The 14,546-nt window shown below is 34.5% G+C and overlaps 2 protein-coding genes across 4 annotated transcripts; both read left to right on the top strand.

Moving 5' to 3' along the window:
* Positions 1-915: 915 nt before the first annotated feature.
* On the top strand, positions 916-6,799 carry LOC111797233 (uncharacterized). The gene is made up of 10 exons (XM_023680184.2): positions 916-1,207; positions 1,553-1,809; positions 2,337-2,370; positions 3,495-3,631; positions 3,868-3,934; positions 4,271-4,370; positions 5,007-5,170; positions 5,347-5,393; positions 5,489-5,539; positions 6,167-6,799. Exons 1-10 carry the CDS (start codon positions 1,135-1,137, stop codon positions 6,560-6,562), a joined length of 1,326 nt encoding a protein of 441 aa, XP_023535952.2. The 5' UTR covers positions 916-1,134; the 3' UTR covers positions 6,563-6,799.
* A 1,720-nt stretch (positions 6,800-8,519) lies between these two features.
* On the top strand, positions 8,520-14,329 carry LOC111797084 (long chain acyl-CoA synthetase 9, chloroplastic). Of its 3 annotated transcripts, none has more exons than XM_087124910.1 (12): positions 8,520-8,930; positions 9,422-9,896; positions 10,116-10,196; positions 10,493-10,759; positions 11,136-11,267; positions 11,397-11,570; positions 11,680-11,909; positions 12,411-12,528; positions 12,831-12,962; positions 13,044-13,178; positions 13,250-13,456; positions 14,002-14,329. In XM_087124910.1, the coding sequence occupies exons 2-12, from the start codon at positions 9,450-9,452 to the stop codon at positions 14,164-14,166; spliced, it is 2,088 nt and encodes a 695-aa protein (XP_086981036.1). In that variant the 5' UTR covers positions 8,520-8,930; positions 9,422-9,449; the 3' UTR covers positions 14,167-14,329. The 3 variants fall into 3 exon arrangements, with proteins under 3 accessions (XP_086981036.1, XP_086981037.1, XP_023535749.2); XM_087124911.1 differs by lacking the exon at positions 8,520-8,930 and adding an exon at positions 8,989-9,257; XM_023679981.2 differs by lacking the exon at positions 8,520-8,930 and having other exon boundaries at positions 9,296-9,896.
* The last annotated feature ends 217 nt before the right edge of the window (positions 14,330-14,546 follow it).

The raw sequence follows: 14,546 nt of genomic DNA on the forward strand, positions 1-14,546 counted from the left end.
CGCAATTAAGCTTATGGATCCTTAGAATTGGTGTAGTCGTTTAATATATTATATATGTGATTCATGAAACGGAAAAAGACTTTGGTTCTTAATATCCGAACTCAACTTTTGCTTGTGTTAAGGATGAGAAATGGAGGCAGGATTGAAAGTCCAATTTTCATTAATGTTAACAATCTTTAAATAAAATACACACTACAGACTTCTTTAAATTTTTTTAAATTTAAAAAATAAGAGAAAATATTTTACTGATCAATCTTGGAAATAAGATAAAATATATCAAATATACTATTAACCAAATTCTGAGAAGGGAAAAGAATCATAATTGGTTTCGGCTATATAAAATATATTTCAATAGTTTTTAAATCGGTTTTTTCCCAATCCAATATAACTTCATAGAAATTAACTATTTAAACTACTAAACTTCTTATATTTATGTTTGAAAATACTAAAAAATGATAGAAAAATGATTGAAGTTGTAGAGATCAAAGATCGAAAGTAGATTAAAACGGTATTCAAGAAACCGACCTAAAAAAAATTAAGAAATAAAAAATTATTGAGTCATAAAACAAAAAAACAAAAAAACAAATTATCTATGAGGTGTAAATAATTGATTTTGATCGGTATTGTAAGAAATTTTTCGAGGAAAAAGACATTAACATTATTTTTAAAAGTTTGGTTTTTATATATATTATAATTTTAAATCTTTTAAAAAGTTTAAAAATATTAATAAATATTTTTGAAAATTGGAAATTATTTTTTTTGAATATTCTAAAGGTTAAGGTATTATAGATTTTTTAATTTAAGTTTGTATTTTCTAAAATTAATTTTGCGATTTTGTTATTAATTAAATGTGCACAGTAATACACGTTATTCGATTCCTACCTCTCTCTCTCTCTCTCTCTCTCTCTCTCTCTCTCTCTCCTCTTCTGTTCTCACGAAAAGTATATTTGGGTTGGAAGTTACCGCCATTCTTCTTTTACTCTTCACCACCATCAATCATAAGCTTCTTAAGCTTCTCAACTTCCTCAACGTTCCTGGAATTCCGAGCATTCTCTGCCCCGTCGCCGGATTTTTCCTCAGACCTCCATTTTAGGTTTACAGGCGGAGCCTCGCTTTTATCATGTGCGTTTCTCCATGGCTAACTTGAGAACCGACTCTCCAGTCGCTTGTCGCATCGTTCGTGCCTTTCTCGACTTCCTTAACTCCGGTTTGTACATTTCTCCCTTTCTTTGATCGCTTTTGTTCTTGTGTTGAGCTGTTTTCTGCGTTCTTCACTCGGCTTTCTTTTCTTCTTATGGCTAGCGCGATTGGACAGTAGGTTTTTTTTTTTTTTTTTTTTTTTTTTGGAAAAAAATCTTAATATGTTTCTTCGCTGTTGTATTCTTGAAAATGCTTCTTGTGAGATGTCATGTTGAATTTGTGTAAATTAAGCGATTTTGGTGGAGTGGAGCGTTGTGTTGTATTATGTAGTGTTCAATTACTCTTTGATGGTTGTTTTAGGGTTTTCACTAAGCAATTCGTTATGTGATGATATTTTTCTTCTTGTCTGCAGTGGAACCGGGTCCAGGTGTTGATGTCGAAGGCCTCGAGGTCGCAAAACAATGTTTAGAACAAGTGTTTCAAGTTGAGTCTCCTGCTGCCGACGAGTTGACGAAATTCGATTCACTGGTAGACATTTTTAGTTCTCCGGAATCTTCTCAGCGTTCTGGAACCAGTTCATTTGTTGATAATGGAGCTGTTCCAATGGATCATCACAGTTCTCTCGATGTGAATGATTCTGATGCCAATTTGTTAAAGTCGAATCCTCAGGTGAGCTTTGGTTTCAATCTTCTGTTCTCTATGAGAATTTCAACAATATTAAGTCATCAATTCTCTGTGATAATTTCCATTTGTTCATCTTCATATACGCATTAGGTTCCAACCATATGTGTTTATAAAACTAACATGCTAAGTTTATCATCACTAGGATAACACTGAAATATGTAATCATTTGTATACAATATGTAAGCATGGAAAAATGTTCAATCGATATATAGCCAGTTGGTAGTTAACTGCCCCGAGTGTAAGGTATTAATTTAATCCCCTTTCCTTGTGGCTGATCTTGTGTAATAATTTTTACTTCTTGAAAAAATGGTATTGCTAAGTATTGTTACTCTGCACTTTGAAAATATCCAAAGTATATAATTTTGTGAACACTCTCGTAAATGTTTCTATTATTAGCCTTCTTGTTCATTTGAAATATATTTTGAATTCAATCAATTGATATCTACCTGATCAAATCATTGCATAGTTTTGATTTTTGTTGAGTTTTGACTTCCTTCTCTCAATTTATCCAGGGGAATGATTGGTCGAGAGAATCTCATCCTGTTGGTAGGTTTTTTTTCTCTCCTCTTTTTTTTTTTTTTCTTTCTTGCATACCCTTGTCTTTGTATTTTTCTTTTTGGAACGTAAGTTTAGCTGTCACTATAGAAAACAGAAACTACACATCAGCATCCCACCTTTATTACCTCTTGTTCTTCAAGATTCCCTCTTAGGTTTTCAAGGGTTATGGAGAAGTTGTGAACAATTGTTGGAAAGGTGTTTAAGAAGTAGAAGGTTCATGCTTGGCTTGTTTGGAAATTTATTCTACTTCTTTGGTATGTTTTTCACTATTCTTACTAATAAATTTGATTTTTTAGCCAAATTTCAAAAATGAAAACAAGTTTTCAGAAGCTACTCCTTTTTTTTTTTTTTCTTTGTTAGTTTTATAACTTTTGACTTAGATTTTTTAAAATGTTTTTGAAAAATAGATAACAAAGCAAATAAACATGTGGGAGTTTATGTTCTAAATTTTCAAGAAGAGTAAATAGAAGACAAAATTGTTATCAAACGTGGTTAGCAATTTGTTGTAGAAAGGAAGGTCTTTGCCTCCCTGTATCATATTGGTTGTTCTTTTTGTAGTTGGGCCCATGAACCCTTCTTGGTTAAACATATTTCTTCTCTCACATAACTTTACTCTTAGATCATGGATCAAGTCTTATATCAATTTAATATTTATTGCAACTTTCAAAGAAAGCATCGTTCTTTGTTTCATGGAGACGTTCTTGGAGGAGCTGCTAGTAGGAAGAAGGGTTATTTTAAAATGTTCACTTTAAGCAATTTTTTGGATTAGTTGGGGTGAAAGAATCAAGTCTCCCGGAAGATAAGGAGAGTATGGAAGACTTGGGGAAAAGTTATAAATTTTCTTCAATAACCTTGTATTCTTGATGAGCAGCCTTTTTGTTCTTCATTTTCTTTTCCTTCTTGAAAGAGGGGATTGCCTTTTCTTTTCTAATTGGAAAATTGAAAAGGGATTTTTTTACCCTCTTCTTTTGTATATTCCCCTCTTTTGTTAGTATATTATATGTTTTTCTGTAAAAGAATTTTATAAGATTATACACCTTGAATCAATTAAATTGGTGGTTTGGATTTTCTTTTTTCTTTTTTTTTTTTCATATTGATCATCATTTTTGCAGGAGTATTGCAAGATGAACTTTTTGGGCAATTTGTTCTTGCACTTGAAAAACTTCACTACTTCAGGACAACAGCAGATGGGAGGGATGATCCTGACCAACTCGAGCGAGCAACACGTTTGTTTCATGATGCTCTTGGAGTATGATTTTTCTTGTACTTTTGTTTTAAATGTATTTTATTTCTTTGTATGCACCATTTTCTTTCCCTTTCACGCATACCAGTGTCTGTTTTTTGATATTCTTAATGCAGTTAATATCATCTGTTACTGACTCATTGTCTCTCAGACATGCCTTTACTTTTGAAGTGTACCGCTCTCTCTCTCTACCCCTGCCTGCTTCCTTGCATAATCCTCAACCAAATTTCTTATTGTATCAGGAGATGAAAAGATCTGGATGCACTGAAATTAATCACAAAAATCTGGCTGAGTCCTTGAAATCCCTTGGTACCAAGACTACTACAAATCTTTACTCTAGGAATAATCTTTTTTTCCTCATTTTCTCTTATGATGTCCTGCTTTTCTGCACACTCATTTAATGTGGTAAAGGTAAAAATAGGTTCCCCTCACACAAATGTACTGCTTAAATCCTTTTCTCCTTATACTTTCAGGCCTACGTTTATCCTTTAGTTGATAAAATAAGACATTGTTTATGCAGTACAATTGGAAAATTTTCATTTCTTTTTTCTCCCATTATTCGATAATTTCCACAGGACAAATTCAATTTTCTATCAGCCCCACTTGCTGAGGTGTTCTAATATGTAATAAAATGTTTTGTTTTAGGTAACAGGGCTATGCAGTCAAAACTATACACTGACGCAATTGAGTTGTATAGCTGTGCAATCGCACTATGTGAAAATAATGCCATTTACTACAGTAACAGGTAGAATGCTGTTAATTATAAAGATCATGCATGTGAATTGCGATTGAGTAGCTTATCATGGAAAGTTAAGGAATATCTTTTTCTTTTGTGTGCCCGAGATAAGAAACAGATTAATACATTCATTCATCTTTCTGAGTTAATGGAACTTAATATTTATCAAATTTTCCTAAAAAGACTTATGGATGATTTAGATTCCTGGACTTAATTAGGCTTTCTTTTTCCTCATGAAGCAGAATGTTAGACCCCCAATGATGATACAATATATCAGGAGGGGTAAGAAAAGGATTGTCATCGACCAGTTTGTTAGACGGGTGAGGGGACCACGAGGGAATGTGGCAGTCTTTCTTTACATTACTGCAGTATTTTTACGAATATCTTATTATCCTTCAATTTTTTTTTGACACTAAATGCTGTAGGATCACACATGCAGATACTGATCACATCTTTGTGCATAGTTGTTCTGGTTAACTTGCCTTTTCTTCCAATTTTTGTTTCAATTAATTTAAATGTATAGAAGTCAAATTAATCGCTGTTATTTTCCTCACCCCTGCTTTTTATTAATGATTTTTCTTTTCAATATGTCATTAATTGTATTTTTTTTCAATGTCAAAAAAAAAAAAAAAAAAAACTCCTTAGGGCTGCTGCTTACACCCAAATTCAGAAATACTGTGAAGCAACAAGAGACTGTTTGAAATCCATTGAGATTGATCCAAATTATAGCAAGGCATATAGTCGTCTGGGCTTGGCTTTATATGACCAGGGAAACTATCGGGATGCCATTGATAAGGGATTTATGAGAGGTTTGTTTGACTATAAACATTAGAAACCGTGCAAGTTAAATTTAGTGAAAGGAGAATCGAGATTTGTTCTCTCTCTAGGCATAAAACTTGTATTAAATTATGCAAGTACTTGTTACACAGACTATGTTTCGTTACTCGTATCTGCGTGCATTTAAAATGTTAGCTTTAACGTGCAGCCTTGCAGTTGGATCCAAACAACGACGCTGTCAAGGAAAATATTCGAGTTAATACACTGACTTTCACCATTACTGCAACTGATTCTTATATTACTTCAAACTCTACTAGTGTATGACAACGTTTTATTTTGAATTATCATAGGTAGCTGAACAGAAATTAAAGGAAGCACAGCGTCAAACTCAACATGAGCAGGTACAATGTGCTTCATTTTCTCATGAAATAAAGGGTCCTTATACACTCATAATATCATTTATGAAGACGGAGCTTTTTGTTTGACCAGCATTTTTCGATTCAAATTGTCGGTAAGGTGTAAATTACATTTACCGTTTTGATAGATTCGTGTAGGTCCTAATTCATTTAGCCCTCTATATTTTCTCGTATAGCTTCGTATTGGAGGCCCTCAGATCATTGCTAGAGTATTTTGGTCTACATTTATTATCCTTCTCTCTTAAGTTGTGAGACAATAATGGAGTTATAGTAGTTAAAGAGTGCAGGAACCCAGAGACAATTTGCTAGTTCTCTCTTAATATTCAACCTTTACATTACGTTACATAGTCGCTCGTACTGGTCAGGGTTCGCAGGTGTACTTTTTTTGTTTTCCATAGTGTTTTTAGTATGTAATATCTTTCTATGGCCGTCTAGAGCTGTTGGAAAACTGACTTCATTGATGTGATGTCAATGAAATGGCTTCGCCTACCAACCATGCCATTGTTCAGCTTTGCTATGGTTTTTCGCGCTCATCCTTTTGCTATAAACTCGTTGCAGTCCGCTACCTAGTTGCAATGCTGACCTGCACGGTTTATCTACGATTCTATGCAGGGTTCAACAAGTCGAAGTCGAGAATCCCAAAACCAGTCTGGTGGTGGAGGGTCAAGGAATGACACCCCCCCATCTCCTCCTCCTTTTCCTTCTATGCCATTTAATGTCACTCTACCTTCTGAAATTTCAAACATGTTCATGAACATGGCTGCCAATGCTACAAACCCATTGCACGGGCAACTTCCCGAAGACAGAGGAGAAGCAAATAGAAGCGGAAACAGTTCAGGCGATCCCGGAACGAATATGGATGGAAATTTCAGTTTCAGCATTGGAGATGGAATGCCACAGGATCTCAATGGTGCTTTGAGATCTATGATGCAGATGTTCACCGGAGCAGCAGCAGCCCCTGGTGGAAACCCTCAGGAGAACGTCAATGGAAGGCCCCCACAAGGCTGAAAACAATTGGTTGGTATTTTATTGCACAGAATCCCTTCTATTTTACTACTCTTTTATTGCCTTCTTCTCTGTTTGCTCGTATTTAGCTGTGATTTCCATGCCTTTTACATCCTTCCTTTGGGCGGTGGGTATGAATCTTTGGGACAAAAGTCTTCAAATAAGTGTTCTATATTAGCCACTTAACTAGCTTGTTTTTTTATTTTTATTTTTTTTAAAAAAATTGAACTGTTCTATGAATTTTGCATCTTATTATTATAGAAGCTAATTCGATTTTTTTTTGTCCAAGTCAGCTCTCGAACTCGGTCTCTATCTATGCAAAACGACTGTATATCATTTTCATTTTTTATTCCCCTCTTTTCTGTTTGCTAGTTAGCTGATTTCCATGCCTTTTTATATCCTTTGGGCGGTGGGTCCCTTTTTTCTGAAAAAGTCAACTCATGGGATTTGGATTTTTTTTAACTTAATATTGCTAAAAGGAAATTGTATTTTTCTTTTAAAATACTTGATTTTTTCTTTTTTTAATTTTAGGCTAAATTAATTAAAAAAATCCGAACTTTGTGTTTTATTTCAAAAATACTTTTGAATTTTAAGTAACAGCATCAAACTTTGAAAAAATAAAAATAAAAATAAAAAATACCCTTAAATTTTTTTAAAAAATATATTAATTTATAATTTTCAGCAGAAAACCGGGTAAAGAATAATGAAATATACTTTACCCATCAAGACTTGTCCAATGGGGAATGATTGTATTTACATTTTCTTACATATCGACATTCTCAATATTTCAAATTATTTTCCTAATTTATCCTTTTAAATTATTAAATTACTTAAATCAAAATAATTAATTACCCTTATTTTCTACATTTAATTAATAAACCATTAAATTACTTAAATCAAAATAATTAATTACCCCTTTTTTTTTCCTACATTTAATTAATAAACCATTAAATTACTTAAATCAAAATAATTAATTACCCTTATTTTCTACATTTAATTAATAAACCATAATGCTTTTTTAATGTGCTAATAAATTGTTATTGATTAGTACATTTTAACAAAATTTATTATAAATTTTATGATATTTGTTTTTGATTGACATTCACTGTAATCTTATCTGTACATACATTCCTTTAATTATAATTAATTAATTACAATAATTAAACTCCTAAATAATCATCAATTTATTATAATTTAATTCATTTTTTATTTATTAAACTTATAGCCGTAGGAATCCGACCACAAAAAAAATATAATAACAAATAAATAAAATTTTATTGTATTATTTTTACTTGCTATATATATATATTTATATTTATTTGAGAATTGCTGTCAATACCTTGGTGTAGGTCTGGGATAATCCTTTGTTACACAGTCTGACTCTCTGACTCTATTACAATCAGTCAATTAAGAATTCTCAAATTACTAGCAAGTGCATTTTTGATACCGTCATCGATTCTCCCGAGAGATCACAATTACTGTGAACAAACATACTAATGATTTTTGCTATTCTACTAATACTTGTACTTGCTCTGCTATTCTGCCGAAGCCTGGCTGAAAAAGAATTACGGGCGCGTAAAACAAAAAAAAAATACTGATTCGGGTTGATATATATATTGAAAGATAATATTACTTTATATTTCTTTGAAAGGGGAGTGGTTAAAAAACTCACGTCATGTAAAATTAAATAAATATTAATCAAAATTCTCAAGAAAGGAAAAAAATAAAAATAAAAATAAAGAAAATATTAAATTTTGTAGAAAATTATTTATTTAGTTTTAAAATATTAAACACTATCAAATACCAAATATAAAATTAAAAAGTATGGTTTGATTATATTAAAAAAGAATTAATTGAAAAAGATTTATTATCAAAAAATTTAAAAATAATTTATTAAAAAAAAGACACATATTTGGAATGGGTCAGGAACTAAAATGAACGGCCAGGATTTAAATCAGAAATGTGGAATTTATCAGCTACTTCTCACAGTCCGTGTTCCCATTTTCTGATAGCCGAGAGTTGGGGAGTTCCAAATCCGAACGTGGATCCGTACGGTAAAGCCCACAGCCAATAGCCATAGCCATAGCGTGCTGCTGTCGCCTTCATTCATTGCTACGCTTTGAAAGTCATGGCCTAAACTCAAAGCTGATTCGCTTTCAATCTCTCTCTCCCGCATGGACGCCTTCGCCTGATTCCGTTTTTCGCTTTTAAGTTTGGTCGCTTTCTTCTTCCATACTCGGATTTTACTATTACGAGCTGCTTTTGCCGCGCATCTGTTTCTGGATCTTGATCTTTGTTAATGTGTAATCTGTGAATTCGCCTCCTGTTGTTCCGTTGTTCGTTACGTCGGCGGTGAGCGAAGAAGCTTAAGGTATGAATGCTTGATTCGTCTGCTTTAGAAAATTCGGTTTTGCATTGTGATTGCTTGTGTGACGGTATCTCGAATTGTTTTTTTTTTTCTCTCTCTGTCTCTATTTTCTTTTTGGCGTTTACTTTGTTGGTTGGTTTAGTTTGCCTCGCATGTATGGTAATGTGGATTCGAAAGGAATTTCTGTTTTTGGCTATTGTTTCTTCGTTTGTGATACTTTCATGAGACGTTCCTGTTGGTGTTTGGATGGAATTTGGGAAGGTGTATGCGGCGTAGCTTTCATCGAAGGGCCGTAATTAGTTTTTTGAAAGGAGAACTGTCAGACTTCAAGTATGAGAAATTTTATATTCGGTTTAGTCGTTTTGTTTATTTTTGTTGTTATTTATCAACAGCTATTGATCGAGTCTTCATGTTGATTCATTTTGTTGTTTGTGATCAACTAATACTCTGTAAATGATCTTGCTGAATTTAGCTTTTTTCTTTTCATCTCTTAGTTACACTGGTGCTTGAAATCTTCAAGAAATGAGTGCATACATCGTTGGTGCTCTCTTACCTATTGTAGTTACACTTGTCTTACGGCATTCCAAAAAAGCAAAGAAAAGAGGATTGCCTGTTGATGCTGGTGGAGAGCCTGGGTTTGCTGTTCGGAATATTAAGTACACTTCGCCTGTGGAAACAGCATGGGAAGGCGTCCTTACTCTTGCTGAACTGTTTGAGTACTCATGCAAGCAGCACCAAGACAGACGCTTACTTGGAACCCGCAAATTGATCTCAATAGAAACTGAGGTAACTGCAGATGGAAGATCCTTTGATAAGGTTCATTTGGGCGACTATGAGTGGCTAACATATGGACAAGCATTTGAAGCCGTGTGTAGCTTTGCTTCTGGACTAGTGCAAATTGGGCATAATAAGGGAGAACGTGCAGCAATCTTTGCTGACACTAGAGAAGAATGGTTTATTGCTTTGCAGGTTCTTCTCCTTCATGCTTTGTTTTGTGTAAATTTAATCAATATTTGGAATAAGTTTTGGGACTTGTTTTTCTTTCGTCAAGAAATGTTGTCTATGCATTTTTTGATATTTTATTCTCATTAATTTATTTGAGCTCTAACTTTTGCCAATTTATAGAAATTGTATCGCCAAATGTTCTTTGTAATTCTATGATATGACCCGTGTGTTTTCTTGTTCCAGGGATGCTTTAGACGCAATATCACTGTTGTAACTATCTATGCATCTTTAGGGGAAGAGGCATTATGTCACTCGTTGAACGAGGTACTCTCTCGCTCTCTCTCATATGTATGCGCATATGCCACACACAAAATTAAATGAAGCTACATTTTTTAATTCTCCAAATTCATCGTACCACCATTATTCCTACTTAAAATTTTCAGAAACCAGGATCAGGAAACGAGCCAAATGTTTATATAAATATGTTTTTGTTCTCAAATTCTATCCCCTATTTCCTTCACGCTCAATTGTTTTGTTGGTTATCTCCTTACCAAGCATTGAACTCTTTTGATTATTTATACATGATGTATGATCTTTTTTTTTTTTTTTTTCATCTCCAGACAGAAGTCACGACTGTGATATGTGGCCAGAAAGAGCTGAATAAACTGTTAGGTATCAGTGGACGGCTTAAGACAGTGAAGAATGTGATATGTATGGATGAGATTCCTCAAAGCATTATAAACTCTGAGAAGAACGGGAACTGGAAAATTGCCTCATTTTCTAAAGTTCAATTGCTTGGCCAAGAATGTAATGTCGGTGCCGAGTTACCCATTTCAACTGACATTGCTGTTATAATGTATACAAGCGGAAGCACTGGATTACCCAAGGTGGGAAACGTCTATGTTTGTATGTAGGTACTTATATACACGCACACATACACATATATGTACATTTGCACATTTACCTATACCTTACTCAAGTTTCATTTCTGATATTTCCAAATCTCCAATTATTGTGTTATATACATTATATTTCCTACGCTTCTGCTATGAATATTCTCTCTGCATATAGGAAACTTGAGAGCTTAATATATCTTGGAATTTAATCTTTGTTTAGATAAACTATGATTCTCCTTAGCTTCTGTGTTGTTTTTCCACTGCATCTCAGTGTTGTTTGCATCTGGTAGTTGACTGTTTTGTTTGAAATTTCCGTGATGACCTGGAACCCTTTCTGATAGTTAATTAATAATGGCTGTGAGAACAGGGTGTGATGATGACACATGCAAATGTCCTGGCCACAGTTTCTGCTGTCATGACTATAGTTCCTGGTCTAGGGAAGAAGGATACCTATCTCGCATACTTACCTATGGCTCATATCCTTGAGTTAGCAGCAGAGGTCTCTATTCTTTTAATATCATAATTTTGGTAGCTTATGTTACGTTTATGCTGTTCAGTAAAATTCAACCATACATTTCTCTTTTTCTACTTTGTGACTAATTCTTATGTGTGATATTTGTTTCTATAGAGTGTAATGGCTGCTGTTGGATGTGCTATTGGATATGGGTCTCCTTTGACACTTACTGATACATCTAACAAGATTAAACGAGGGACAAAGGGCGATGCAACTGCTCTTGTGCCAACAGTAATGACTGCTGTCCCAGCAATTTTAGATCGTGTTCGAGAAGGGGTTCTTAAAAAGGTCTGTCAATTTTGCATGCACATTCTGTTCATGTTGCATTTATTTGAACACTCATGCTTTGCTATCCATTTATCTGGGTGCTAATAATAATATAATCTTCTGATTTCAGTTGAATGTGACAGGTGGATTAGCAAAGAAATTGTTTGATTTGGCATATTCTCGTAGGCTATCTGCCATGAATGGTAGTTGGTTTGGGGCTTGGGGTCTGGAAAAGCTTTTTTGGAACTTTCTTGTGTTTAGAAAGGTACGAGCAATTCTGGGAGGCCGGCTTCGTTTTCTGTTGTCTGGAGGGGCTCCCCTTTCTGGCGATACCCAAAGATTCATCAACATCTGTCTCAGGTATGCATGCCATGAAAATCTTATGAATGCCATAGACTTTTACTGTCAGAGTTGATGCACATATCATACAGACAATTATCCAAGAAACAAATGAACCTTTACTGCTGGATTTTTAAATTTCAGATGCCTAGGGACTATTTGATATCCGGATACTAATTACACGAGATACCAAATAATGTGCTTGCATAGATTCATATAGGGTTATAAACTGTTTCGTGAGGTTTGAACCTCAGTGTATCTTTTTTTTAATGTCATCATATGTTGTTGATCCAATCATATCTGCGGCAAAAACTATCCAGGATTATTGTTAATAAATAAATGCTAATGAATGCTGCACGTGACGGATACAATTTGGTAGTTGACAGAGATGCTAAAGTCCTGCAACCAATAATAGGCATTAAAACTTGGTTCACGGTCTATTATTGTACTATATATGCATGTGCATGCATTAGCATTGCAGGTACCATCTTGCTTATGTATCTCGTGGTATCCTATTCTCAGTGCTCCAATAGGTCAGGGTTATGGTCTTACTGAGACTTGTGCTGGTGGGACATTCTCTGAGTTTGATGACTTAACCGTTGGTCGTGTAGGAGCTCCACTTCCTTGCTCATTTGTTAAGGTATCTATGCACCCTTGTAATTCATTGATCCTTTATTGATACGTACAACTATCTGTGTACAAGTATAGGTATTTGTATGGGTTACAGGGTAGTTTACAAGTATGCTGGGCAAGAATAGTTTGCTGCTGTATTTGTCATATCAAAATCTTGGGCCTGAATGTATTACGTCCAACATTAGAGACTTGGAAAAAGTGCTTAAACAAAATATCCAACCTTGACAATTATACTAGATGTTCTTCTTCTGTGATCATACCATTTGTTCTCCAGGGTTCAACTTTAAGGCATTTGTTTTACTTTCTCAGTTGATTGATTGGCCCGAAGGTGGATACTTAACCAGTGATTTGCCAAGGCCACGGGGAGAAATTGTAATTGGTGGCCCAAATGTTACACTTGGATATTTCAAAAATGAAGAAAAAACTAGAGAATCATACAAGGTAAAGCCTCCCTGTTGATAGCTGTAGTATTTTTTTTGTCCCTCAAATTTGCAAATGATGCAATGTCTCTTTGTTGCAAAGGTCGATGCGAAGGGAATGCGGTGGTTCTACACCGGTGACATAGGACAATTTCATGCTGATGGTTGCCTTGAAATTATTGACCGCAAAAAGGATATAATTAAACTTCAACATGGAGAATATGTTTCTCTGGGGAAGGTATAACATGCAGGATTCCTTCTTTTATTTATCTTTTCTATGATGTTTTAATGGTTATTTTTTCCCTACAGGTTGAATCTGCACTCAGTGTGAGCCCATATGTTGACAATATCATGCTGCACGCTGATCCTTTTCATAGTTACTGTGTTGCTCTTGTTGTGGCCTCTCAACAAGCAGTACAAGCGTGGGCTTCTAAGCAAGGAATTGATACAAATGATTTCTCTGAACTCTGTCGTAAAGAAGAAGTAGTGAAGGAAGTGCAAGCTTCACTCGTAAAGGTACTTATATTCTGCCATGGATTTGGTTCTTGCTTCTTAATCCCATCCCAAGATGCCTTTCACGAGCACCTTGGGTTCTTCATTTACTATCTTCCCAAAACAACCAACTTCCTAATCCTAATCCTCCCCTGCCTCACACGAAGATTTTCAATCCTCTGCTCTACCAACTGAGCTATCCTCTGCTCTACCAACTGAGCTATACCGGCCATTTCATTTCCAAAACATTATCCTTATTTTAATAGCATATTTGAATCGGTGACACAAAGATTTTCAATCCTCTGCTCTACCAACTGAGCTATACCAACCATTTCATTTTCGACACATAAGACTTATTTATTTTAATAGCATATTTGAACTGAACCGGTGACACGAGGATTCCTAATGCAAAAATTGGAACGTTTTGAAATCCTCCTTTTTTGATACACACTCAATACACATACAATTATTGAACCAAATTGATATGAATATTTATTCTAGCCCAAGTTTCTTTGGTGTTCTTGAAGGAAACTAAAAGAATGGCACCATGTTTTTATTCTAATTGACAGGAAGCAAAGAAAGCACGATTAGAGAAGTTCGAGATCCCTGCAAAGATCAAATTGCTGTCTAACCCATGGACGCCTGAATCTGGGCTTGTTACTGCAGCGCTCAAGCTTAAAAGAGATGTAACTAGAAAGGCTTTCTCCGAAGACCTCTCTAAATTATATGCTTGATCATGATGCTTCTCCACAGCTTTGGATTAATCTCTCAATTTGGCCGTCTTGTGATTTTGGTTTGCTCTTAAATATTTTTCAAGGCTGTCGTCAACTATTCATGAGTTCTGGAATTTAACTTCTAATAAGAAATGAGAATGGCGCCAGTTTTGCTTTTCCTAGTAACATTTTATGTCATTTATGTTATTAAATTAACACTTTCGAGTGTGAACCAGTCGCACTCGTACCCTAAAGAAAGGCTAAATATCACTTAGGTACGTGTACATTTTAGTTCTTTAACAATTAAGTTAAATATTTTTAAATTTGTAACACGAATGGTGAAAATTGCTTTTGTTTATAAGTTTGTTTTGGTCATTCAATTAGTTTATCGATCTATACAC

This window comes from Cucurbita pepo, chromosome 6 (genome assembly GCF_057944985.1).
Source record: "Cucurbita pepo subsp. pepo isolate OVF chromosome 6, ASM5794498v1, whole genome shotgun sequence".
Taxonomy (NCBI): domain Eukaryota; kingdom Viridiplantae; phylum Streptophyta; class Magnoliopsida; order Cucurbitales; family Cucurbitaceae; genus Cucurbita; species Cucurbita pepo.

Excerpts from the sequence above, each read along its gene's own strand:
- LOC111797233 (XM_023680184.2), top strand. The coding sequence starts at position 1,135 with ATGGCTAACTTGAGAACCGACTCTCCAGTCGCTTGTCGCATCGTTCGT. Across the intron at positions 2,371-3,494 it reads GAGAGAATCTCATCCTGTTG|GAGTATTGCAAGATGAACTT; the intron begins GTAGGTTTTTTT and ends TCATTTTTGCAG. Across the intron at positions 5,171-5,346 it reads TGATAAGGGATTTATGAGAG|CCTTGCAGTTGGATCCAAAC; the intron begins GTTTGTTTGACT and ends TTTAACGTGCAG.
- LOC111797084 (XM_087124910.1), top strand. The coding sequence starts at position 9,450 with ATGAGTGCATACATCGTTGGTGCTCTCTTACCTATTGTAGTTACACTT. Across the intron at positions 10,760-11,135 it reads GAAGCACTGGATTACCCAAG|GGTGTGATGATGACACATGC; the intron begins GTGGGAAACGTC and ends CTGTGAGAACAG. Across the intron at positions 12,963-13,043 it reads AAACTAGAGAATCATACAAG|GTCGATGCGAAGGGAATGCG; the intron begins GTAAAGCCTCCC and ends TTTGTTGCAAAG.